This window comes from Mastigoproctus giganteus, chromosome 5 (genome assembly GCF_048544385.1).
Source record: "Mastigoproctus giganteus isolate SK-2022 chromosome 5, ASM4854438v1, whole genome shotgun sequence".
In the NCBI taxonomy this organism is placed as follows: domain Eukaryota; kingdom Metazoa; phylum Arthropoda; class Arachnida; order Uropygi; family Thelyphonidae; genus Mastigoproctus; species Mastigoproctus giganteus.
In genome coordinates this window covers 196132049-196157457 of record NC_143579.1, presented here as the reverse complement: position 1 = coordinate 196157457, position 25409 = coordinate 196132049, and the positions used below count along the sequence as shown (strand labels likewise).

Below are 25409 nucleotides of genomic sequence, written 5' to 3'. Positions count from 1 at the left end.
TCAACCATTTACATTTAGAAGAACACTCAGCGCCATTACATTTCTTCTTTCCACTCATATTTGCGTATAAAGGTGTAACGCTTTTAAAAATATTTGTACAGCTTACGCACAGTCAACGACTTCACCGCTGGGAATCAAGAGTGTTTACTAATGTATGAATGCTAGCAGAGTCCATATATAATGGGAGTTGCAACAACAGTCAGTGTGGCCTTGAATCCACAATGCATTGGCCTATGTGCTGGCATTGTAATACATACACATGTATCAAATGTATTTGTGTGTAATGCAGTTAATTTTTTTTTCAATTTGTAAACAGCACTATGCGAGGTATTCCTGTATTACATACAAGTATGTGCTAAAATAAATTAAAATAACCAATTCTCATAATCCCTTCAAGATAAAATTTTACAAGTGTGATCAAATGCATGTTTTTACAACTGTACCTACACACTAGGCATTCTCTCTCTCTCTCTCTCTCTCTCTCTCTCTCTCTCTCTCTCTCTCTCTCTCTCTCTCTCTCTCTCTCTCTGTGTGTGTGTGTGTGTGTGTGTGTGTGTGTGTGTGTGTGTGAGATTATCAAGAATATTATCTTTTTTTTCACGGAATACATGTATTAAACAGCATATACCAAAATGCTATTATACTCTCTCTTTTTAGAAGGATTATAAAATTATCCATAATAAATGACATGTTTGTTTCAATGTACAGCTAATATACATCAAATTACATGACTATTACATAACAGCAAAAACAAAACCCAGTGATCTTTGTTATCATATGTGAGAAATTGAAAAAACATTTCATGTGCTTTATTATTATGAATTTTTTAAGACAAAATTTTTTTATTGCAAAGTTTTCCCTCCCTCCCTCCCTCTGAAGCATATTCATTCTCATTCTCTCCCAAATGGAGTGCAAATATGTGGTGACTTAAAAATGCATGGCACCCATGTTGGTAAGTAGCACATTTTTTGTAAACTTTATACAATATGCTTACAAATTTTTGCTATAGCTCCATTCAGTTTCATCATAATGATGTCAGTTGGTTTTCTGAATAATGCAATATCAAATTAATGAGGATATACTGTTATATATAGTATTAGTAGTGGCAAATGATGCAAGAAAACAAGGTTATACAGGATCAGCATAAAAAAAAAAAAAAAACATGCTTCCCACATCAATTTATCCCCTTTAATAATTTGTCTAGTTCTTCCTTGAATTTATTCAAGCTATCCACTCCAACAACACCAATGGAAGTTTGTTCCAACAATCAACTACCTGCTGGCTGAAGGAAAATTTCCACACATCTATTCTGCAACCTTCCTTCCTCAATTTAAATTTAAGCTCCCCCCACGTGTTAATTGAGCAAGAGGAAGAATGCCATCAGCTTACTCAATATTCAAATTCTTAAACACCTCAAACAGATATTCTCAAGGGTGCCTAGTCTGCAGATGCTGCAATTTGTAGAACTGAAGCATTCCTTGGTAAGAATACACTTTTGTCTCCCTCACTAATCTTGTTGCCCTTCTCTGCACCCATTCCAACAGATCCACATGCTACCTATAATAAGGATTCTAGACCTGCATGCAATACTCAAGACACAGCCTAACCACTGCCTTACTCTCTGGATATTCATCGCCTTATCCCTGCTGGTAAAATTCCTGTATATCATTGAGAAAAATTCCCATTGGCTGCCTAGCAGTTCACCTACTTACTGTTCAGAGAACTTTATATCTGACTGTACAATATGCCCCCCCCCCATTATGTTATTCTGGAATTACTGCAAACACAGTACCTTGCATTTGTTTAACATTTGTTAATGTTAAACTTCAACTGCCATTTCTCCAGCTGCTTCATTTTTCTAGATGTGGTTGCAGTAGTTATCCTGATTACTGCCAACTTTCCTGTCATCTGAAAACTTAGACATTAAGCCTGACATGACTTCATCACTATTATTAATAGTGATGAAGGCATGAAAATTCCACTTAAAACGAGGAACAATTTTCGTAATGCTTATTATTTAAATAAAACTAAATGCAACAAGGCATAATATTTTAAGAGTTTAACTTTCTATATCTATATAATATCAGTGTAGATACACCATTAGCATTGTTGCATTTAGTTTTATTTAAATAATAAACATTACGAAAATTGTTCCCCGTTTTAAGTGGAATTTTCATGCCTTCATCACTATTAATAATAGTGATGAAGGCATGTCAGGCTTAATGTCTAAGTTATTCACCCATCCACTCGCTCCAAATATTTGTCAAGTTCTGCCTTGAATCTATTTAAGCTATCAACTTCTACAGCGACAGATGGAAGTTTGTTCCACCAATCAACTACCCGCTGGCTAAAGGCAAACTTCTGCACATATATCCTACAAACAACTTTCCTCAATTTGAATTTATGCCCTCTCAGGCGATTATTCTGAGCAAGAGGAAGAATCTCATCCGCATTGAGCATGCTCAAACCATTCAAGGCTTTATACACCTCAATCAGATCTTCTCGCAGGTGACTAGTCTCCAGACACTGTAATTTGAAAAACTTAAGCCTTTCTTCGTAAGAGCAACCCTTTGTTCCATTCACTAATCTTGTTGCCCTTCTCTGTACTCGTTCCATCAGCTCTGCATCCTTCTTAAAATGAGGCCTCCAGACCTGTATACAGTACTCAAGGTGTGGCCTGACCATTGCCTTATACAAGGGGATAATCACCTCCTTATCTCTGCTAGAAAAATTCCTGTATATCATTGACACGACACCATGAGCTACTCTTGCAGACCGTCTGCACTGCTCAGAAAACTTCATATCTGCCTGCACAAATACTCCCACGTCCTTTTCATTCTCTACCACTGTCAGTGTGGTACCACAGAGTTCATACGTTACTCTGGGATTACTGCTTCCCATATGTAGTACTTTACATTTGTCAATGTTAAACTTCATTTGCCACTTCTCAGCCCATCTACTCAACTTTTCTAGATCCTATTGCAGCACTGTACTGTCATTAGTGTCATTAATAACCTTGCCAACCTTCGTATCGTCTGCAAACTTGGACACTAAGCCTGATATACCATCATCAATATCATTTATAAATACAGAAAACAATGGACCCAACACTGAACCCTGAGGGACTCCACTAATAACATTAGTCCACGAAGAGCAGTGTCCATTGATTACCACTTTGTCTTCTTCCACTCAACCATTCCTTTATCCATAGCAGCAATTTGCCTCCAATGCCACACTGCTCCAATTTGTGCAACAGTATCAAAGGCCTTTCCAAGATCCAAATATATGATATCAAAGTTATTCTTTGCATCCAGTTCCTTTGTGACTACATCATAGTATCCAATCAAATTTGTCAGACAAGACTTCCCCTTAACAAACCCATGCCATGTCCGAGCTATAACTGAAGTCTTGTCTAGATGATCATGCAATGCCTCTTTAACTAGTGCTCCATTAAATTCCCTGGAACAGAAGTTAAACTAACATGTCTGTAATTACCTGTGTCTCCCTTTGATCCTCCTTTGTGAATTGGGGGTCACATTTGCACATCTCCAGTCCATGGGTAACTCCCCTGAGTCCATTGAAGCTCTCATAATTATGGCTAAGGGTTTGCTTACTTCCTTTGCCACCACCTTTAATATAACTGGATAGATTCCATCCACCCCGGGTGCCTTTCTTAAGTTTATCTTCAACAATTTCTCCTCCACTTTACTCTCAGTTATTACAAGATTATCTAGCTTACTGCCAGAGTTGATTACACCTCTGGCATTCCCCTCCCTGAATAACTCCTCATGTGTGAATATAGATGCAAAATATTCATTTAGTTTGTTAGCTACCTGAGCAGGATCATGAACAGCTGAACCATCAATATCAAGTGGACCAATCTGATTCATCCCCTTCCTTCTAGAGTTTACATAAGTAAAGAACTCTTTGCTGTTTTGCTTTGCATCCTTTGCCAAAGATTTTTCGTAATCTGCTTTCGCCTGCCTAACCTCCTTTGTAACTTGGTTACAGACCAGCTTACATCTATCACAGGCATCTGTGTCACATGTTAATTTATATGTATCCCATGCATTTTTCTTCTCTGTCACATGTCTAATTAGTTCATCTGACTTCCATTTAGGCCTAAATCTTGAACAATATTTCTTTGTTGGTATGAAAAGCCTAGTAGCTTCCAAGATTAATTCTTTGAATGCTTTCCATTTTGAATTTGCTGTTGGTAACATCATCAGTTGGTCCCACCGCATAGAATTTAAATACTGTCTCAGACCAATTTTTACAACTTAGTCACTTCCGTAGTCACTTTACGAAAGCAAAAACCCTTTCCTTTACCCCCGATGGTATTTACTTCTTTGAGTAAATCCCACTTCAGCACACTGTGATCACTGCCACCTAGTGGTTCCTTTATCTGCAGATTCTTGATGTATGAAGAATCAATACTGATAATCAGATCAAGAGTATTACTCCCTCTAGTTGCCTCCTGAACATGCTGCTGTAGAAAACAATCATCCAATAAATCCACAAAAGCCTTGCTAGTGTGCGAGTGACCAAACCACAAATTCCAGTCAATATCCGGGAAATTAAAATCCCCCATTACAAGACACTCTAATTTACCGGCCCACTCTATTTCTCTGCAGAATTGCTCATTATACTCATCAGATTCATTAGGTCTATAACACACCTACTCTCATTTTTCCTTTCCCAGTGCTTATGTCACACCAAACAGAGTCAACATTTCATTGTCCACCCACATCAATTGGATGCACTTCCTTAGATTTTATGTGTTTCTTAACTAACAGAATAACCCCTCCTCCCTTCCTGTCCTGTCTATCCTTTCTGTACACATTGTACTCCCCAAATTCCAGTTCTGCACTGCTTATGTCTGTGTGACACCATGTCTCTGATATCCCAACAATATCTGCCTTTGATGTCTTGACTAGCACTTCAAGCTCATCAAATTTATTAACTATACTCCTAGCATTGGTGTACATACAAGTATACATGCACCTGTTTCTACTCTTAGTTACCCTACCACAGCCCATGTATTTAGTTGTTCCACTATGACTCCCAGCAGTCCTGGAAATTCTCATTGCCTTGCTTTCCAGGCTGCTGCTCAATTGCATTTCAATAGTAGTAGTGCAAGAATCACTTCTACCTCAGCCAGCGGCTACTGTTAATCTATTAGTCCGTGTATCCCCCCAAGCTAGGAGTTTTCTGACCCACCTAACTCTGCCTCGATAGCATCAGAAAATATTCTTGCACCCTTTCTATTTAAGTGTATCCCATCCCTGTAGAAGCAGTCTCTCCTGTTAACAAGCACAGACCAGGCTGAGAAAAATTCTACCCCTCGAGCCTTGCACAATCTTTCCAGGGCCGAATTGATCGACAAGGCTCTCACCATAGACAACTTTTAAAGAAAAACTATGATAATAGTGTGAAAAGCATCATTTCATCTGTATCTCATATTGTGCTCATCCTTCCCAACGAGTCGCCCATGTATTGCACTACCTCGAATAAGTAACGCTTCACTAATAGAGAAGACTACTGTTACTTATTTTTGGTGGGCATTACCACTAAGATGGCACCGTTTCAAAGCCAGTTGCGTCTCATCGGTGGGTGGGCAGGTACCCTGGTATTGCAAAGTGAAGCGTTTCTTATTCAAGGTAGTGCAATACATGGGCAGCTCATTATGAATGATCTGTAGATATGGTGTATCTACATTGATATTATATAGTAATGTTTATTATGTACTTGTACATAGTAAAAAATGGATGAAGGAACTGAAAAATGAGAAAATTATTTTATTAGACATTTCTTATTATAATATGTTACACAATGTAAGGTTAAGTAAAGTTTATTGAAGTTACACTATTTTTCAGTTGTACGAATAAGAAAGAATCCAGAGTTGTTCGTGTTTTTTTTTTTTTTTTTTTTTGTTGTATTTTTTCAGATAAAATTGTGTCGTAGCATTTCGTTATGTCTTTAACTTGGCACTTAACATTTGTTGCACAATCATGAAGAAGGTTGTTCTGACAAAAAATATTCAAGTGCTTGGTCAATTTTCTCAAGGGAAAAAGCTTTAATTCTTTAATTTTCAAATCCTCGGATACCGGGGACCCCCTGTAAATACTGAAAATAATGCACGTGCATGTGTGTGCCTATAATAAATTGTACTGCAGTAAAGTTAGGTGAATTATGAATAAATTTGAACATAAAAAAATGCACATCTTATCTTTATAAAAAACTACACAATGGCAATGGAAGCACAAAGTACAGGGTGATTCTAAGTTATTGTCAGGGTTTCCATGGCCTATAATTTTCTAACCAGAAACAACAAAATAAAATTGCTTACGGAATATGAAAGTGTAACTCAAAAGGTTTTATTGCACTGACAATTACATCTCTGAAAATCCACGAGATTCTGTCCATTCTCCTCCACTGCTGTTGAACTTATTTGGGCACTAGTCATATAACAGGTTTTAAAGCACTTTCCTGCACACATCATCAGTATTAGTCATATAGTGCAAGGAAACCACAGGCTTTTGCTGCACTGGCAAAAAAATAGATAAGAAAAAACAAATTATGTGCTTTCTTCCTCATGCATGCATGTAACTATCCAGCTGACTCTTGAATTTCTTCAAACTGTCAGCCTCAACTACCTGTGAAGGCAACTTGTTCCAGCAATAAACAACTCATTGGCTAAAAGGAAATTTCCACAATCTAGTCTAAACCTCTTTCCTGTAATTTGAACTTATGGCCCATAGTTCTGGAATTCTTTGTAACAGTGAAAATTCTGAACATTTTACTAACTCCTCTCAGAGCCTTAAAAAGCTCAACCATGTTTCCCTCTAAGGTGTCTGGTTGCCAAGCTCTGTAGCCAACATGATCAAAGTCTTTCCTTGTATGGTTTCCCTTTGCCAATCTCACTATGCAAGTTGCCCTTTTTTGGCCTTTCAAGAAGCTCAATGTCTTTTTTCAGATGAGGTCTCATACTTCATACTTGGACATAGTATTCCAAATGCAGTGTTACGCTTGCCTTGTACAGTGGAATTATTACCTCTATCTCTACAGGATATTGTTCTATAATTTAGGACATCATAGGTTTTCCTGCCCACACTATAACTCCCAGATCTCTTTCTTCCATGAATGCAAATACACGCAAATACACACACACACACACACACACACACACACACACACACACACACACACACACACACACACACACACACACACACACACACACACACACACACACTTCTTTAAATTTACATATTTTTGTATGAGTGGCCAGGCAGTGTGTGTGTGCGTGCATGTGCGCGCGTGTACTAGCTTCAACAAATTTGGGTACCAGGTCAAAGCCAACCAAAAAAATCCCACCTAACAACTAAAATTAACTCCCTTAGTCAGGGCAGTGAGGTCAAATTGTGAGTTCTATGCTTTATGATCACCATGGTCAGTATGTCGCTTTGTTGTTGTTAAGTTTAATGACACAAGGGCTACTAAGGCCAAATTGTGACAGTTCATAGTTTATATTTCTTATATCCATATACCTTTTAACAATTTAATTATATACTTGCATTTAGGCCCGTACGATTTAAGTATGTTAACAGTTCTTCTATGTTTGAATGATTTCCAAAAAATGAGATAAAATCTGGGATTCGTTTAATTTGCTGAATGACCGAAAGGTGCTAAAACGAATTGATGAGTAAAGAGGAAAGTCTACAAGAAAGTGAACTGTAAGTTATGTCTGACAGGATGTGAACTGGGGTGGATCTTCTCCCAATAATAAAAACAGGTGTGTAATATGAGTATGCCCAATTCTGAGTCTTGCTAATACCACTTCCTCTCGTCTGTTTCGTCTGAATCCAGACAGCCACAACTCTGGTTTTTGTTTGATCTGGCAGTTTGTTGTTGGTATTACTTTGCAGATTTGTGGCCAGTTTTCATAACATGCCTTGTGAATTACAGGCTTGTAATCCGTATATGGAACCTGAAAGCCCTTTGAGAATGTGGTAAGAGGTTTTTTAGCGGCAAGATCAGCAGACTCATTTCCCGGAATTCCCAAACGTCCTGGTAACCAACAAAATGTTACTGATTGATTCGACTCTTTGAATGAAAGTAATGGACAGTGAATAGTTTTCAATGTAGGATGACAGGCGGTAGATGACTCTTATCAACCGGTGCAGTACCACCACGCTTGAAGTGGTGAAACCAATGTTTAATCTCCAGAGCTAAGTTCCAGTCAACCCTTCTCCATCTCTTTCATTATGCAGTATGACTGATGACTTTTGAGGTTATGATGAACATCATGGCGAGATAAAATCTTCCTTACATTTTGAGAGTACAGCTCTAAAATGGTGTTCGCAGGCTGGTCGCTAGTTAGTACACCGGACTGAACCTATTGGTAACTCTTTAGGAGCCTTCCGGATCAACTAGTGTACAATCTTGCTATCTCTACTCTGCTAGATAGTGACTGTTATTTGGTTTTTAGGAGCATTAGCAACTAAGGCCATATTGCTCCAGATAGTGACTGGAGGGAGTCAGAGTAGTGTATATGCGGGGAGCATTGTAGAGGCCACGTTATGTCAAGGATCTGGGTATATTCTTACGATGTGTACGCCATATCCAAAAATTTCATTACTTCATACAGCATGTCACCCCCACTTTTTCTCACTATTGAATACACCATGAATTGTCAAACTAATAGAGTAAGCTTATTTGCGAAAAGATCTAAACCTCCCAAACATTTCCTACTTTATTTCACAAATATATGTGGTCTAATGATGTCCATTTCCACTTGCAGTCTGCCAAACCCCATGTACTTTTTCTGACAGAACCTCAGTTAACGGTTGATTCAACTACTGCTCATCTCAGTTGCCCAAATTATTCACTGTATGATTCCTTTTGCCTCAAAGCTGGTACTTGTACATATGTCTGTTCCGATATTCCCTGTCAGAGACTTGGTAATCTGGAATCTCCTCTTTTCGATCTTCTCTGGCTTAAAAATTCCCTCTACCTCATTATGTCAAATTTATCTGTTGTCTCTACCATTCTCCCAACTCCACTAATCACTTGGAGCTCTTTGATTTCCTCTCTTTGCAACTTGATTTTCTCCAGTCCAACTTTCCTAACAATGAGGTAATTTTCCCTTGGTGATTTTAACATTCACAACTCCAGCTGGCTTCCGTTTTCTAGTCACACCGACCCAGCTGGTCCAGATGATAAGGCTTTTGCAATTACTAATGACCTTGCACAGATTGTTCATTTGCCTACAAGAATACCAGACAAGTATACAGTTGAAGTGAGTGGTCCTTTAGGCACCTGAGATCACAACTCGATGATTGTCTCTTCTCCAATGGAGCCTCTATCTCATGGCTATTCCCAACCTTGTATTGTTTGGCATTACAAGAATGCAAAATGCGATGACCTGAGAGATTTCTTTTCTTTGGTCAGATTACTGTTTCAAAACTTCTGATGTCATCATATCACGTAAGTGAAATTATTCTTGGAGGAATGGAATCCTTTATTCCACAATCCACTTAAAAATCTAGTCCTTTATCTAAACCTTGGTTTTCCAATAAATGTGCTAAGGCTGTTCAAGAGAAGAACATTCCTTCATACGTATTTCCTGAAAATTACAGTCTAGAGAAGTTCAAGTCTAATGTCAACAAATATCTTCTTTCGTCTTCTAAAACTCACTCAAGCACGGTACTAAGCACAATAGGTTCTAATACCTCTCGCGTTTGGGGTTTTCATAAAAAAAAATAAAAAATAATAAATAAATAAATAGAAATTCTCCCTTATGGCAAAGACTGTACTCAGAGAGTCAGTATAGATTAGGGCTGGTGAAATGGAGTGTTCAATAATCCGTTCAAGTGCAAGCTTTATGGCATATAGCTCAGCAGTGAAGATTGAGACAGCAATATTTTTCTGCAAAAATGTAATGGAGGATCATGTACCTCAACGTAAAGCCTTTGGACCAGGAAAGTCCTGAAAGCTCCTATGGATGCCTCGGAGCACCATGCTGTATGATGTTCAACCGTTCTAATGTGCTTACCCTAGCAGAGTCATATACTGGAGAACCGTCATCTGTGCATGAATGGATTAGGGACTTGTACAGGTATAGTAAAGTATACTGATCAGCTCCCCATGACATGGACAAGACTGATCGAAGTATACTCATATGCTTTAGACAAGTATTTCTTAAATGAGTGATATGAGCTTGGAAGTTTAGTTTGCTGTCCAATATCAGTCAAAGAAATCTAATGGTATTAACAAGTGGGATTGGAGTTTTGTTTATTTCTAGTTCAGGATCAAGATGGAGAGCCCGTAGCTTGCAGAAGTGAGTGGCAGTGCATTTATTTTCTGACAGTCGATAACCATTCTGCGAAGTCTGGGATTCCATTTTGGTTATGGCTAATTGGAGCTGCCATTCGACGGTGTTCATACTTTTCGAATGACAGGAAATGGTAAGGTTGTCTGTTTCAAATAAACATTTGAAACAGAACATCCCAAAAACATTTGAAACTTTTATAAGTTTCAAATGTTTTTGGGATGTTCCATGTCATATCGCTAACTTGAATCGAGAATAGTGTTGGACTAAGTATTGAACCCTGTACCGAAGGCCTTCCTCTTCAATGTGAGATGTAGACAGCATGTTTTTATATCGGACCTGAAAACACCAAAGTCACAAGAAATTTTTAATTATTTCAGGCAATTGTCCCCTTAGACCTAGATGGTAAAGATCCATTATAATACTGTGAGGCCAAGTAGTGTCAAATGCTTTTTCAAGATCTAAGTTGACCATGACTAGATGTTGTCTCATGACGAAGGCATTGTGAATATGAGATTCAGCTTTGATAAGCACGTCTAGCATTGATCTGTTCTTCTGAAATCCATTGTGATGGTCTGGAAGGAGATTCTGTGACTCCACGATGTGAGTGAGTCTTGTATGAACCATCCTTTCGAAAATTTCCCTACACAGCTTGTAAGAGATACTGGTCTATAATTTTGAGCCAGGAAGGATCCTTGCCTGATTTTGGTAGGGTGATAATGAATGAATGGTGTCAGGAAGAAGGATAGGCATTTTCAGAGAAAATTCGATTGTGGAAAATCAACAGGGTACACAAGTCTTTTTAATGTAAATGCTTCAGCATAATGTAATGAACACCATCTGGCCCTGAAGCACTGTTTGGAGATCTATTTAATGATTCTTTCAATTGTATTAATGTAAATTGTTGGTTATACGGAAAGGAGTGGAGCATTGAGAAGTTAATTTTATACCATTCTGCACCATCTTTAATGCTTTGGAAAGAGGATGCATAGGAAGCAGAAGCAGAGATGGTGACAAAAGATTCTGCTAAAGCATTGGCAACTTCTTAAGGAGTAGTTATGTCTTTCCCTTTCCAATGAAGTATCGGAGAGGGCAAACAAATTTGCCATTTAGTGTCTGTATCCTTCTCCAGATGATCCATGTGTCAGTGTATTTTGTGATGGTTGGTGCAAAAGCAATCCATGAATTGCATTTTGCTTTCCTTCTAATTTCCCTTGCTTTAAGCCTTTTAAAAGCAATTAAGTTAGCGGTAGTAGGACACTTCTGGAAATTATTCCATGCACGATTTTTCTCCTGTTCGGCAATAGAGCACTCTGCATTCCACCAGTGATTTCAGTGAGCACGATATGTCATAGATTTTGGAATGAAAGCATTTGCCGCAGTCTGAATCTGATTGGTGATGTAAGTAGTTACATCATCAATATGTTTCTGTTGGACATAAATTATGCATAAGAGGATATGGGCAGAATAGCCATCCCAGTTTGCCTTACTAAACTTCCAATTGGATCGTTGCTCAGGATTTTGAGTTACCGCTGTTTGTATTGAGCAAATAATTGGAAAGTGGTCACTATTAAAGAGATCAAATAATATCGACCATGTCATGATTGGAAAGATGGATGGAGAGCAAATTGACAAGTCAGCTGCAGAAGCAGATCCTGTAGGTAGGTGGATGTAAGTAGGAGATCCAGAGTTTAGTAAATTAAGATCACTATTATTCATAAATTCGTCAATTAATTTGCCTCTTTTGTCCATTGTAGTGGACCCCCACAAAGTCACCTAAAAGACAAATTGGAGATGGGAGTTGTGTGATGAGGCTGTCAAGTTCTGAATGGGGAAGAGGTAGAGATGGTGGAATATAAACGATAACAAGGGCAACTGATGTACCGACTGCAATACGAGTAGCCACATCTAGATTTGTTCTTAACTGGATCGGCTTGGATGGCATGTTAGAATTAACTAGAATGGCTACTCCTCCATGTGCAGGAGACTCTGAGTTTCTATCTCATCTGTACATCATATAATTGGAGAATTCTGGCGAAACTTGGGGTGACAAGAATGTTTCCTGTAGGCATACAGCTATGGGATTCAATTCAGCTATTAAATCCCTTAAGTCATCAGAATGACTATTTAGTCCTCAGCAATTCCACTGTACGATGTTATGCATTATTTAAGTTTACCCGAGGATAATTCATCTGGCTGTTTTTTGGATGCGGGGCATTTTTTTTTTTTTTTTTTGGTCTTTTTTTTTTGGGCATGTGGGGTGACCAGTATCCATAGTGTGATTGGCATGCAATTCTAGGGGAGCCTCCGTAGCCAGGAGCAGCAGTGCGTAGCACACACACTTCTTGATTAGACCGGGGTTCGAGCCCGTCACCACCAAATACAGAGAATGTGGAAAGGTCAAGGAATGACAACTGCATATCCGAGGAGCAATATGGCCTTAGTTGCTAATGCTCCAAACAACAACAACATAGCAATTCAAGGATGGGTTCCTGATAATCTGGGTGTACATCCACTTCCATACTGTTGGTTTGTGGTTCAGCTTTCTTACAATCTTTAGTAGTTTTCATTCTTTCAGTGTCCTGCGAGACTGTTGGAGTATCAGTTGGGGTACTAATTGTAGTGTTTGTGGTTTCACTGGTTTTAGATTTAGGAGTATCTTTTCTGGATGCTGATAAGGTTTCTTTAACCCAATTTGCCAAAGAGGTGTTCGGTGGTATTGACACATCTGTTTGAGCTGCAGTTGAAAGATAGCTTCAGGTGCAAGACGCATAGGATAGACTGGGCATGGTCAACATATTTGTCTCCGTGCTTCAGGATATGTTACTTTGTGTTCTATTTTGTATCTATGAATTTTCTTTCCAGTTTTCCACATATCACATGATTTTGAAAACGCAGGATGACTTCCTTTGCAGTTGGGACACAAGGGGGTTGAGGCTGAGCAATCTGCTTGTGTATGGTCCTTCAAGCCGCATATATAGGACAGATGACATTACCTCTGCATGCCTGCTGAGAATGGCCATATTTCTGGCATTTAAAACAGCGAAGAGGATTCGGTATGTACGGCTAAATCCGGCAGTTTAAATAGCCAGCTTTTACAGTGGATGGCAAATCAGGAGTGCTGAAGATTAAAATGATGGATCGAGTTGGTAGGAGATTTCCATCTTTTTTAATCATTATACACTTCGCACTGATTACTAAGTTCTTGGACTAATTCTCCTCAGTCCCTCAAAGTAGGTCCCACTCTGTGATGACACCTTTCAATGAATTTAATGTATTGTGGGGAGTAACAGATACTGGCAACCCACCAAATGTTTTTGTCTTTAACAGCCACTCAGAATGTTTGGTGGTGGCTGTTTCAACCAGGAGGTCTCTTGATTGTAGTCTCTTCACCATTTTTGGTGATCCCACAATAGATTCCAAATATTTTTGGATCATAAATGGTGATAACTTGCCTACAGGCAGTAGACAGAGAGTGTATTACCAGAAAGTTAGGGAGGTTAGGACACTGCTTCTCTTTGAAGTCTTTTAGGGTGATTTGAGTCATTTTCATTGGATATTTCTGACCTTGAGCTCGAGGGCTTTAAAGGAGGAAAATTATTTAAGTCTATCTTTGCTCCTTTTAGCCCCGGGAGAGTAACTTTCTTCTTCTTCTTCAAGGTTACTGGCCCCACCAAGTGGAGGCAGGAGCTGTGCCACCAGTGACCAAGTTGTTGAGGACATTAGTTGGGTTAGTACGGATTAAATAAATATATATATATATAAGGAAAGAAAGGTGAATTTCCTTTCTGGATTCTTACTCGAAAGCTTTAAAGTAAATAATGAGTTGCGCAAAACGGGAAGAAAAGACACTCAAATATAAATATAATTTTTTCGCTGAGAAAAAGCACTCTATATATGGCACAAAAGATCGCTGGTCACTATCGCTTGGCACTCAGGACCCAATATGTTGCCAAGGGTTGGCATGGTACATTGACAAAGGTACAGTATGACATATGGAAGCTGCCATAGGGCACTATTTCTCACATATGCATTGTCTGACCACTTTATTAGGACCATGAACTCATACTTGCCTCCAGCAGGAATTGGCTGAATCACTGCTCTGACTGACTATCAAACTACTCGAGTTAAATTTAGGACAAAAGGCTCCATTTTGTGTGGCAATGAGCAAATTGGGTTTACTACTAAATGCATTGATCTCATGTTGTGGAGGCTCTCCACCATGAATTGAATCAGTATTATACTAACAATAAATCATTTAATTTACAGTTACCCAGTAGGCTGGACTTGCTTTCATTTAATAATATTAGATGAAAAACCAAAGTGTGCAGTATTTTTATTCCTTTCAAAAACTGTTTCTTCACTATTCTTGAAAGTTTAGAAAAAAAAAAAAAAGACAAATTTTACTTGAACTGACATTTAGAACCAAGTAAAAATAATGATTTCTTTTATAAACTTTGTTACAATTTGTTACTCCTAAAATTAACTCACTTTGTCATTCTCCCCGAATTCACACTGTTTACATCCCATGCAAGAAGTCCTCCACTGCAAGCTACCAAGAGTAAGTTATGAGGTGCAGAAAGCAACATATTTAAAACTGGATAGCTAGAATCCAATGTTATTAGCTTCCTAATTAAAAAAAGTAGGTTGTTAAATAATTAGGAAGAATTACTTTTGCTGTAGATGGTAAAAGTACTGCATATATTGCATGAATATATTGTAAACAGAGTAATTCATAAATTTAAGCAAAGAGAGAAACAAACATACTCAAAGTAGCTATTTAGTTATATATATAAAAAAACATTAATAAGTTATGAAGGGAAAACAAAGGGCAAAAAATAAAAACCAAAAATAAAGAAAGAACAACCTTAAAATCATGAAACCTTATATATAGGGTGGTTCATAAGTAAGGAAATGTGTTTGACTGTAAATAACAACACTATTTTAAATATATATTTTAATCTTTATAAAATTATAGTCTTTTGGGCACAGAGTGACATAAAGCAAGGCACAATTCTCTAACTAGTAATAAGCACAGATACCTGTGCTTATTAATAAATACTTTGTTTAAGAATTCCCACAAAAAGTAATCACAGGGTGTTAAATCAGGTGAGTGCAGTGGCCATTCAATGAAACCTCGCCATCCGATCCATTGACCCAGGAACTTTGTCTAAGAATTCAAAAATTTTTTTGCATAATGAGCTGGTGTTCCATCCTGCATAAAAATGCAATGCTGAAAATTGATTTTGGACTGCATTAATGGAATAATTTTGTCTTTTAGCAGTTTTGGGTAGCTTTTTTTTTTGTTATGGTTGTCTCAAAGAAAAAAGATCTGAGATATCAAAAAAAAAAAAAAAAAGCCACCCATCCATCCAATTTCCAGCCCAGACTGCCAGACTGCGTTAGCATAAAAGTGGCTTCACCAGTCCACAAAACATTGTCAATAACAGTTGGGTTTGTAATACTCACATCCAAAAACTGTTCAGCAAATTCCAATCTATCTGAGCTAGGTCATCCCCACTCTTAGCAACATGGGATGATTAACCTTGTATTTCAAGTCCTTTATGATTCTATTTAAGCTTCTTTTATGTATTTTAAGTTACAAAATATGCTTTCTTTGTGATTTTATCAGATTTCTTTCAATATCCTCTCTTATAAGTTCAAATTAGCAGATGTCTTTAAGATACAAGGTCTACCAGGTTGGGTAGATTGTGCACTGTTCCCACTTCAACAAATTTCTTCACAATTTGCTTTATGGTCGTTACTGTGGGTGGTTTATGTCCAAAAAACATTTTTGAACTGGCATGCAACTTCTGTAGCATTTTCATATTTTGCGTGCCACTTTACAATTTTAATCCCCTCTTTCATTGTAAGGCTCATTGTACCTTTCTTATGTTCAAATTACATCGAACCAATAAAAAAAAAAAATTATAAATTGTTTTTCAAATAACTTATACATATTTACATAAGTAGTTATTCAAAATAGTTTTATTTCTTATGGACAACTCTGTATATACTGTATTTAAAAGGAAGGATCAATAAGTAATGCACAATTACTCACACATATACGTGCACAAGGAAGAGTGGGAATTTATGAAGCACACTTGTACTACCAATTACCCATTAAGACACCTAATATCATTTTTCTGGTGTTTTTAGGTCTGAAGATATGGATGGACAAAGTGACATCCATTTCCAGCAATGGTGTGTGATTGAGTACCTGTTCAAATAGGGTGATCAGTCAGCCACATTTATCCATCAAAAACTGCTGGCAGTCTGTGGGGACCAGACAATTGATCAAAATAATGTCCAGAGGTGGCTCCAATGGTTCTGGGAAGGTGATTTTGATTTCAAGGACAAAGAGCTAGAAGACCAAAGTCTGTCACAAACAGTGAAAACGAAGAATTTACTCATTGACCAACTCATTCGAAATGACAGGTGCATAACCATTAGACAAGTGAAGTGTTTTGACCATTTTCAACAGGCTGGGATACAGAAAAACCAGACAATTGATCAAAATAATGTCCAGAGGTGGCTCCAATGGTTTTGGGAAGGTGATTTTGATTTCAAGGACCACGCAGATATCAAGACCAACGTCTGTCACAAACAGTGAAAACGAAGAAGTCACTCATTGACCAACTCATTCGAAATGACACGGGCATAACCATCAGACAAGTGAAGTGTTTTGACCATTTTCAACAGACTGGGATAAAGAAAAATCTTTTCTTGGTGGGTGCCTAAGCTGCTCACATGAGAGATGATGGCTGCAAGGAAAGAGATCTGTGAAGATCTTCTGTAGTTTTGTTTCTGGCATCTTCAGTGTTTTAAAGGTGTCATCACGTGAAGAAACAGCTCTTCCATTATGACCCACATTGGATTAAGTAATGCGTAAACAGAGATGGGAAAAATGTTAATTACTAAGTGAAACAGCTGCTTACTGCAAATGCAGTGTTACTATTTATGTTGAGATAATGCAATGCAATTCAATTATGGTAGATTAATTATAGAATAATCTCACTTAAAATGAAATAATAAAAAAACAAGTTTTATTATTATTATGTCAGTTTATCCATCACACAACTTTTATCCAATAATAACAATAATAACATTACATACTTATGTTTAGCTTTATAATCTGGAAAAGAAGGCTCCCCAATATCCCACAAGTGTATTTTTTTGTCTTCACTACCACCTGAAAAAAAAAAAAAAAAAAAAAAAAAGGGGGAAAGCAATGAGGAAAGGAATTCTATTGTTAATTCATTTTGTATACTTACACACAAAATAAATGTACCCAACATATGACTAAGAGTAACTATAGATGCAAAATGAGCAGTGTTCTATAATGTAAGTATTCAACATTTGTACTGACAATAAATTTTTTAAATCTAGGGCATCACATTTCCTGTGTGCACCTTGATAGTCTTTACTGTAGACTAAGAATATTAGTTAAAATCTGCATTGTAATATACAAGGTATGCCAAAAGTCAGATAAAAAAAAAAAAAAAAAAAAAAAAAAGATTTAGAATTTTTTTTTTTTTGTTTATTGTAGAATAAAATGTTTTATATGCATTATGGATGAAATAAAACAAGGTTAAAATTCTTGAAAAACATTTTATTACAACAAACATTCAAGTGTGATTGATCATTACTCAAAGAGGTCAAAGCATTTTGACTCTTCATCACTCATTCAAATGTGCTATCATCAAATAATTAAAGGTTTTGAGGAGAAAGGAATGTTTATAATTTTCCTAGAAGCAGTACACCATATCTGACTTGTACAGAAGATAATGCCATATATGTTAAGCCAGCTCTAGATCAAATCCTTCAAATATTCAAGAGAAGGCTTTCAATTTCAAGCAGGCTAAAAATACCAAATGGTGAATGACTGGCTCAGTATAAGATACGTATTGTATTCCATACGAATTTCCTATTATAATATCAGAAAACATAAGACAACTTACTAAAGCAATAATTCATAGTCCAGATATAATTTATGTCCTTAGGGCAATTCCTCTTCAGATTTTCATCACAAAATGAGTTCATGTTAAATATTTACGAGGGTCCTATGAAAACATTTTCCTCCAGTCTGATACTGAATAAAGAAGGAGCATGTGTATGTGCGCACACACAAAATCAAATTTATTGAAAAAAAAAAAAAAAAAAAAAAAAAACAAACAAACCAAACCCTTAAAGAAGTCATTACACAACACTTTTAAGTTCAACAAAATGCTTATAATAAATTCTATTCTTACAATTACTGCTTAGAATCAAAAGAGCACTGAAGCCCAATAAGTCCTATCATTATAATCTTAAATTATAAGAGGAAACCTTATATCTTTTTAGTAGGACTGTAATTCTCTTGATACTCAATTGCAGATGAATGTATTATTATATGAACCCACTCCACGTTCTTAGTCTTAAATAAATCAAATTAAAATCATCATGCATTCAATTCTCATATCACACCAAGCACACCAAGAAGAGCCATGGAAAGTCGGCGGCCACCAACCCCCCTAAAAAACCAACCAATATCACATGCTACCATGAGAATTGAAAAACAATTGTCGCAAAAAAAAATCTTATTACCACAAAACAAACAAATATTCATCAATTCGCAAACAATTTAAACTTTAAAACAGTTTACAACTTCTTTTAAGTTACCAACTTATTCGGATTGTTACTGTGTTCACAAGAACTACAAAAGTCATTTGCAAATGATAATCCCCGTTTTATATAAAATTATCGAAACCTGACACAAGATTATTTATATAGAGCTATGTACGAATTACTGTTCATACGTGCATTACAGTCCACAAGTCTGAAATATTATAAGGTCTGTGTATATTAATAGAGTCGGCATTTAATCTCATTTCTAATGTTTCAGCAATTAATAATTTAAAATATTCTTGCTGTGTATTAAGGACTTTTGATTCATTAAAAAGGAACACATGCCCATCAGTGACAGCATAACACGACGGAATTGTGTGTAACACATAAAGAAGATAATATTACCAACCATGGTGTGGTCAATTTGTCTTCTTATGAATTGTCTATTCCACAAATTAATCTTTTAAGTAAGGGTCTCAATTATAATTTACCTCTCAGACATCTCCCTAAAAGGCAAACAGTTATTGAATTCGAATTTGGATTAAGGAATGCAAAAAATAGGAAAGGATTTATACAGCAGATTAAGGGAATTATTAATCAGAATAGGTTTGATAACCTACGTACCTAGGTTATCAAAAGAAGAGAGCATTGGTCTCCAGAAATTACAACAGAACAACAATATTATCATACAGAAAGCTGATAAGGGGGATCAGTTGTGGTCTTAAATAAAATTGATTATATACACAAACTTAGTAATATTATTACAACCTAATTAAACAATTTAATAGCAAGTTAACTGAGTAAAAAAAAAAATAAATAAATAACACTATTTCGATGGCCATTTTAAAAACTCTTAAAGCTAGGACTAATGTGGTACCAATTCTTTTCAGACAGGTTAAACCACATAAAATAGGATATCCAAGTAGACCTATTGTCTCTTACAGAAACACACCTTTTGCATTGCTTGCAACGTATCTATACAGCATTATTAAACCTTTGTGTTCAACATTAAAGTTCAGTTTAAAGAATTCGGATTTGTTATTTAACCAATTAAAAGGAAAAACGCTAAATGGAGACGATGAATTGTTATCTTTAGATGTTGCTTCCCTGTACACCAATCTACATGTAGATTGGTGTACAGGGAAGAGAATTGCCTGATCATTGATAAGGTCCCATATTGCCCTAGAGGCAATATGGGACCTTATCAATGATCAGGCAATTAGTTTAAATATGTCAAATTTACTTAGGAATGAAATATTCTATTTGATTAAATTTCTTGTACAAACCAATTATATTTATTTCCAAGACAAAATATAGAAACACGTATTCAGGTTACTGATAGGGCTTAGCTTGAGTGGATTGGTTACTGAAATTTATCTGAATAAGATTGAACAGGTATATTTAATGCCTGTTCGATCTTATTCATCTCCCAAATATAAAGTTTTACGGTAGGTATCTGGATGATATCTTAATAATTACTAATAAACATATAGTACAGAATGTTCTGGATACATTTAATAACATACACACCAGACTTAATTCACTTCAGAAATGGAAATCCCGCAGAACAAATCCATAAATTTTCTAAATTTTACTTTAACCAGGGTTAGTGAAAACATGCATTTTAAAATTTATAGGAAGCCGACGAATACCAGAAAATTTTTGCAATGTTCAAGATATCATCCTTTCACATATAAACAGAGCATTATTTTTAATCAGCTTCACAATGCATATAGATACAGCTCCAATCAGGATTCCTTACTGGATAAGCTTATGATACATACAAAAAGATTTTTAAATAGGGGTTATTCATTATGTGCCATTATGCAAATTAGTCAACAGGTGAAATATAAATTGGAGACAGGTACAGCAAATGACAGAGCGGATCATAACATTTTATTAAAGTTCCATATATACAACATTGGTATAGACAATTCATTAACATTTTTAAGAAGACTGAATTTAAGATTGTTGCACAACTCATGAGTAAACTCCATGCTGTCTTGAAACATAGGGCGATTGGTGTAGTTCCTACAATGGAAGCTCACAACATTGTTTACAATATTCCTTGTGTTGGGTGCAATTCCGCTTATACTGGCTCGACACAAAATTTACTTTCGACAAGGATACAGCATCAGTTAGGGCTGGTAGGATAGGTGCCTCTGAGCTTGTGTTTCATGCGACCACTGATGGGCACATGTTCCTTTTTAATGAATCGAAAGTCCTTAATATACAGCAAGAATATTTTAAATTATTAATTGCTGAAACATTAGAAATGAGTTTAAATGCTGACTCTATTAATATAGGCAGGCCTTATAATATTTCGGAATCGTGGACTCTAACGCATGTATGAACAGTAATTCATACATTGGTCTATATAAATAATTTCGTGTCAGGTTTCGATAATTTTATATAAAACAGAGGGGATGGCTTTTGTACTTCTTGTGAACACAGTAACAATCTGAATAAGTCACTTAAAAGAAGTTGTAAACGGTTTTAAAGTTTAAATTGTTTGTGAATTGATGAATATTTATTTGTTTTGTGGTAATAAGATTTTTTTTTGCTTGGTTGGTTTTTTGGGGGGTTGGTGGCTGCCGACTTTCCAAGGCTCTTCTTGATGCACTTGGTGCGATATGAGAATTGAATGCATGATTTTAATTTGATTTATTTAAGACTAAGCATGTGGGGTGGGTTCATATAATAATACATTCATCCGCAATTGAGTGTCGAGAGAATTACAGTCCTACTAAAAAGGTATGAGGTTTCCTCTTTTACAATTACTGCATACATAAGCTAGTTAAGGGAAGTTAAGGGTTCTACTGGTTAAGAAACATGTCTAAACAATATTAAAAAAAATTAAAATGCAAGAAGTTTGTCACTGATGGAAAAAAGAATTAAACCAAATTTCTACTCTAAGGTATGAGAACTTACTTTTACAGGTTATATAGATATAATAATATGTAAAAAACATTTTATTCTTAACATATGATACAGAAAACCAATTTTGTTTTTAATTTGCCTGAACAAAAATGTTCCTCAGTGGAAAACATCAGGGACAAATGTTTGTGTGGATTGGTTGGCTGTTTAGGTTTCAATGGCACATCAGAAACTAGGGCTATAATGTGACAAAACCATGTCCTATACAAGATAACAGGTTTGTGTGGATAGTAATATAAATGGTATATAGGTCTTATTAAAAAGATGTACTCCAGAACCAGAGAACTAGTTTGGATGGTGATGATGTCATTGTTGATGTGAGGGATTCTTCAAATCTTACAACAGAATTTGTATTACCACCTGAAGCCTGTGATGCCATTAAAATTACACGGGTTTTTGGCAATGTTGCTTCATCCACAGCAAGTGTGGAACTGTAGAAAATTCTAATGCTTTTCTTGGGTTTTTTTTAGAAAACCTCAAACCTGTAACGTGCATTAAATAAATTTTGTTTATTATAGTTTATTTATTTAATTTATATAATTGAATATATTTTATTGAATATAGTTTATTTATATAATTGAAAATGCATTTGTTAAATACATTTTCAATTATATAAATGGAAATCTAAAAATCACAGGAACTCGCCCCTCAAGTGCTTTATTAGTTAGGTAAAAATTAAAATGGAAGGAACTGTTTAAAATAATCACATATACGTACAGGAATCCCTCGATTAGCATGAGACTCGAATTAGCGCGGTTTATATTTAGCTACCAATTTTCAATTAGCACGAATCAAAATTTCGATTAGCGTGGTATTTTGGTTTGCCCTAAAGAAACTGAAGCTGGTGATGTTACGAAAGTCAATACTAAGCTACGAATGTAAATACACTGCTAAAGTATGCATAACATTAGAGAACATTATATAAACACATTGCTTGTTTTCTTAGTGAGCGCGCGGCTCTGTTCACAAAACGGAGTTACTGTTTATTTCGCGTTGCATCATATCTTCTCCATCGAGACGCATTATCAAGAAATAAACAAAAAACGAATGCAAGATACAGTGTGGGAAGCTAATTTGTTTTTCTACCATAAGAAAATAAAAAGAAACGGACAACAATTGAAATATTTTCTAACATTATGCACTCTGAAGGACAACACTGGCTACACTGCATTTATTACATACATGCAGATCAGTTGTTCTTGCGTTGCGTGTTAACGTGTAGACTCTTGTGTATCTCCCGCCATTAATTACTGTGCATACTAATTATTTACATTAATTTCTATTAAATTTTTTATATATTACGTAATTATTAACTATGGATAAAAGGAATAATGTATCTGATAGTGCCTCTGGTAAAATGAAAAGAAAAGAAAAGTGATAACGTTAGATGAAAAAATTGGAATCATAAAAAGATTTGAAGATGGTGATGGTAAAATACAAATTTCTTGACATCTTGGAATGCCTGAATCAACGGTTTGGAATTTTAAGTAAAGCCAGTGCATATAAGGAAAAAGGTAAGCTTGCTTCATCATCAGCACGCACACAAACCACAAGAAATAGAAGTGTTACGATGATTGAGATGGAATGCCTTTTGGCCATTTGGATAGAAGACTGCAATCAAAAAAGAATCCCAATCTGTACAATGACCATAAAAACAAAAGCTTTGAGTATTTTTGCAACGTTAAAGGAAAAGTCAACAATAGAAAACTTGGGTAGAGCGGTAACTGAAGAAAATGTTCAAGCAAGTTCTTGAAAAGAAAAAGTTATTGAAGCAGAAACGGAAGAAAATTTCACTGCCAGTAAAGGCTGGTTTGAACGTTTTAAGAAAAGAACAGGACTTCACAATGTTGCAGTGACTGGAGAAGCAGCAAGTGCAGATAAAGATGCAGCCACGAAATATCCCAAAATTTTAAAGAAAATTGTTGATGACGGCAGCTATGCAGATCAACAAATATTTAATGTTGATGAAACAGGCCTTTTTTGGAAATGAATGCCAAAAAAAACAACCTTCCTAGCAAAAAATGAAAAGGCTCAACCAGGCTATAAAGTTTCCAAAGATAGAATAACACTTCTATTGGGAGGCAATGCAGAAGGTGATTTGAAATTAAAACCCATGGTTATCTATAGAAATGAAACTGCCAGATCTTTCGGTAAAGGTTTTAATAAAGCAAGCCTACCTGTCGTTTGTTTGGCACTCTAATAGAAAATCTTTATTTGAAGAGTGGTTCACTAGCTATTTCTGTGTGAAAGTTAAGGCCTACTGTGAAGAAAATAATCGTGCATTCAAAATTTTACTAATTTTAGACAATGCTCCAGGCCACCCACCAGCACTTTCTGATTTGTGTGAAAATGTGAAATTATTTTTTTACCTCCAAATACAACAAGTCTTTTACAGCCTATGGACCAAGGCATAATCGCTACTTTTAAGGCCTATTATTTACGCAGAACATTTGAGCAAGCAATTGAAGCAACAACTGGAGATGGTGCAGCTTCTTTAGTTGAATTTTGGAGAAATTACAACATCAGGAAAGCAATAAGACAATATTCATGAGTCACAGTCTGAAGTAACATCCAGCAATATGAGAGCAGTTTGGAAGCATATTTTGTCACATTGCGAAAATGATTTCTGTAGTTTCACTCATGTCAACACTGTTATTGATGAAATAGCAAATATTGGAAGAGATCTAGGCTTTGATGAAATTGACAACAGTGATGTTTGCGAATTGCTGGAATCACATTCAGAACAATCAAGTGATTCTGACCTCCTTAATATTGATGAACGAGCATATGACGAGGTGGAAAATTGCGAGGAAGAAAATGTTCAAGAAAAGAAGTTGAAGGAATATTTCGCACAGCTGAAAATTTGAAACAACTAATCATGGATGCAGACCCAGATATCAAGCACAGTATGCAAATTCGCAGGAACACTGAAAAAGATGTGTATCCATATAAGCAAATTTATGATGAAAGGAAGAAAGAAAAGTCTGCGCAAACCAGCCTTTTGAAATATTTTACAAAGAAATAGAGTGAGTTATATATTGGAATTTTTTAATTTCAATAAACTTTTGATTACCGTGCTGCAAATATTTATAATCATCCTTTGCTTTTATACTGCTGTACATTAAATTGCCATAAAAAAACGTATTTTCAAAAATATTGATTGGTATTTTGTAGGTCTTGGAACAAATTAGGCTATTTTGTATTGATTATTAATTTCGATTAGTGCGCAATTTTCATGGAACCAATTAATTGCGCTAATCGAGGGATTTCTGTACATCTGTAATGATTTGAAGCACTAAAACCAAGAGCCTGATACAGGCTTTCATGATTGTTGTCAGTTGGTTAGTAAGACCAGATTGGAGAGGGATGATTATATGTATTTCAATTCCTATGATACAGTTTGTCTGGATACAAAAATTTAACATTACTTATCTAAATTGGTGAAAAAGCTAATGGTAAAATTAAGAATTATTGTTGGCATTAAGAATTAAATATTGTATGTTATGTTTAAACCATTCTACTCAAGTCGTTC

At 36.0% G+C, this 25409-nt stretch overlaps 1 protein-coding gene across 1 annotated transcript in view; it reads right to left on the bottom strand.

Annotated features, from left to right (window-relative positions):
* The window catches only part of LOC150085969 (leucine-rich repeat and WD repeat-containing protein 1-like), a 129390-nt gene that overhangs the window by 16230 nt on the left and 87751 nt on the right, over positions 1-25409 (bottom strand). Inside the window, exons 9-10 of the mRNA XM_090374758.1 lie at positions 17450-17525; positions 14825-14962 (exon numbers count right to left, since the gene is read on the bottom strand). Coding sequence (XP_090230884.1) covers positions 14825-14962; positions 17450-17525 — 214 coding nt within the window. The remainder of the gene's footprint in view (positions 1-14824; positions 14963-17449; positions 17526-25409) is intronic.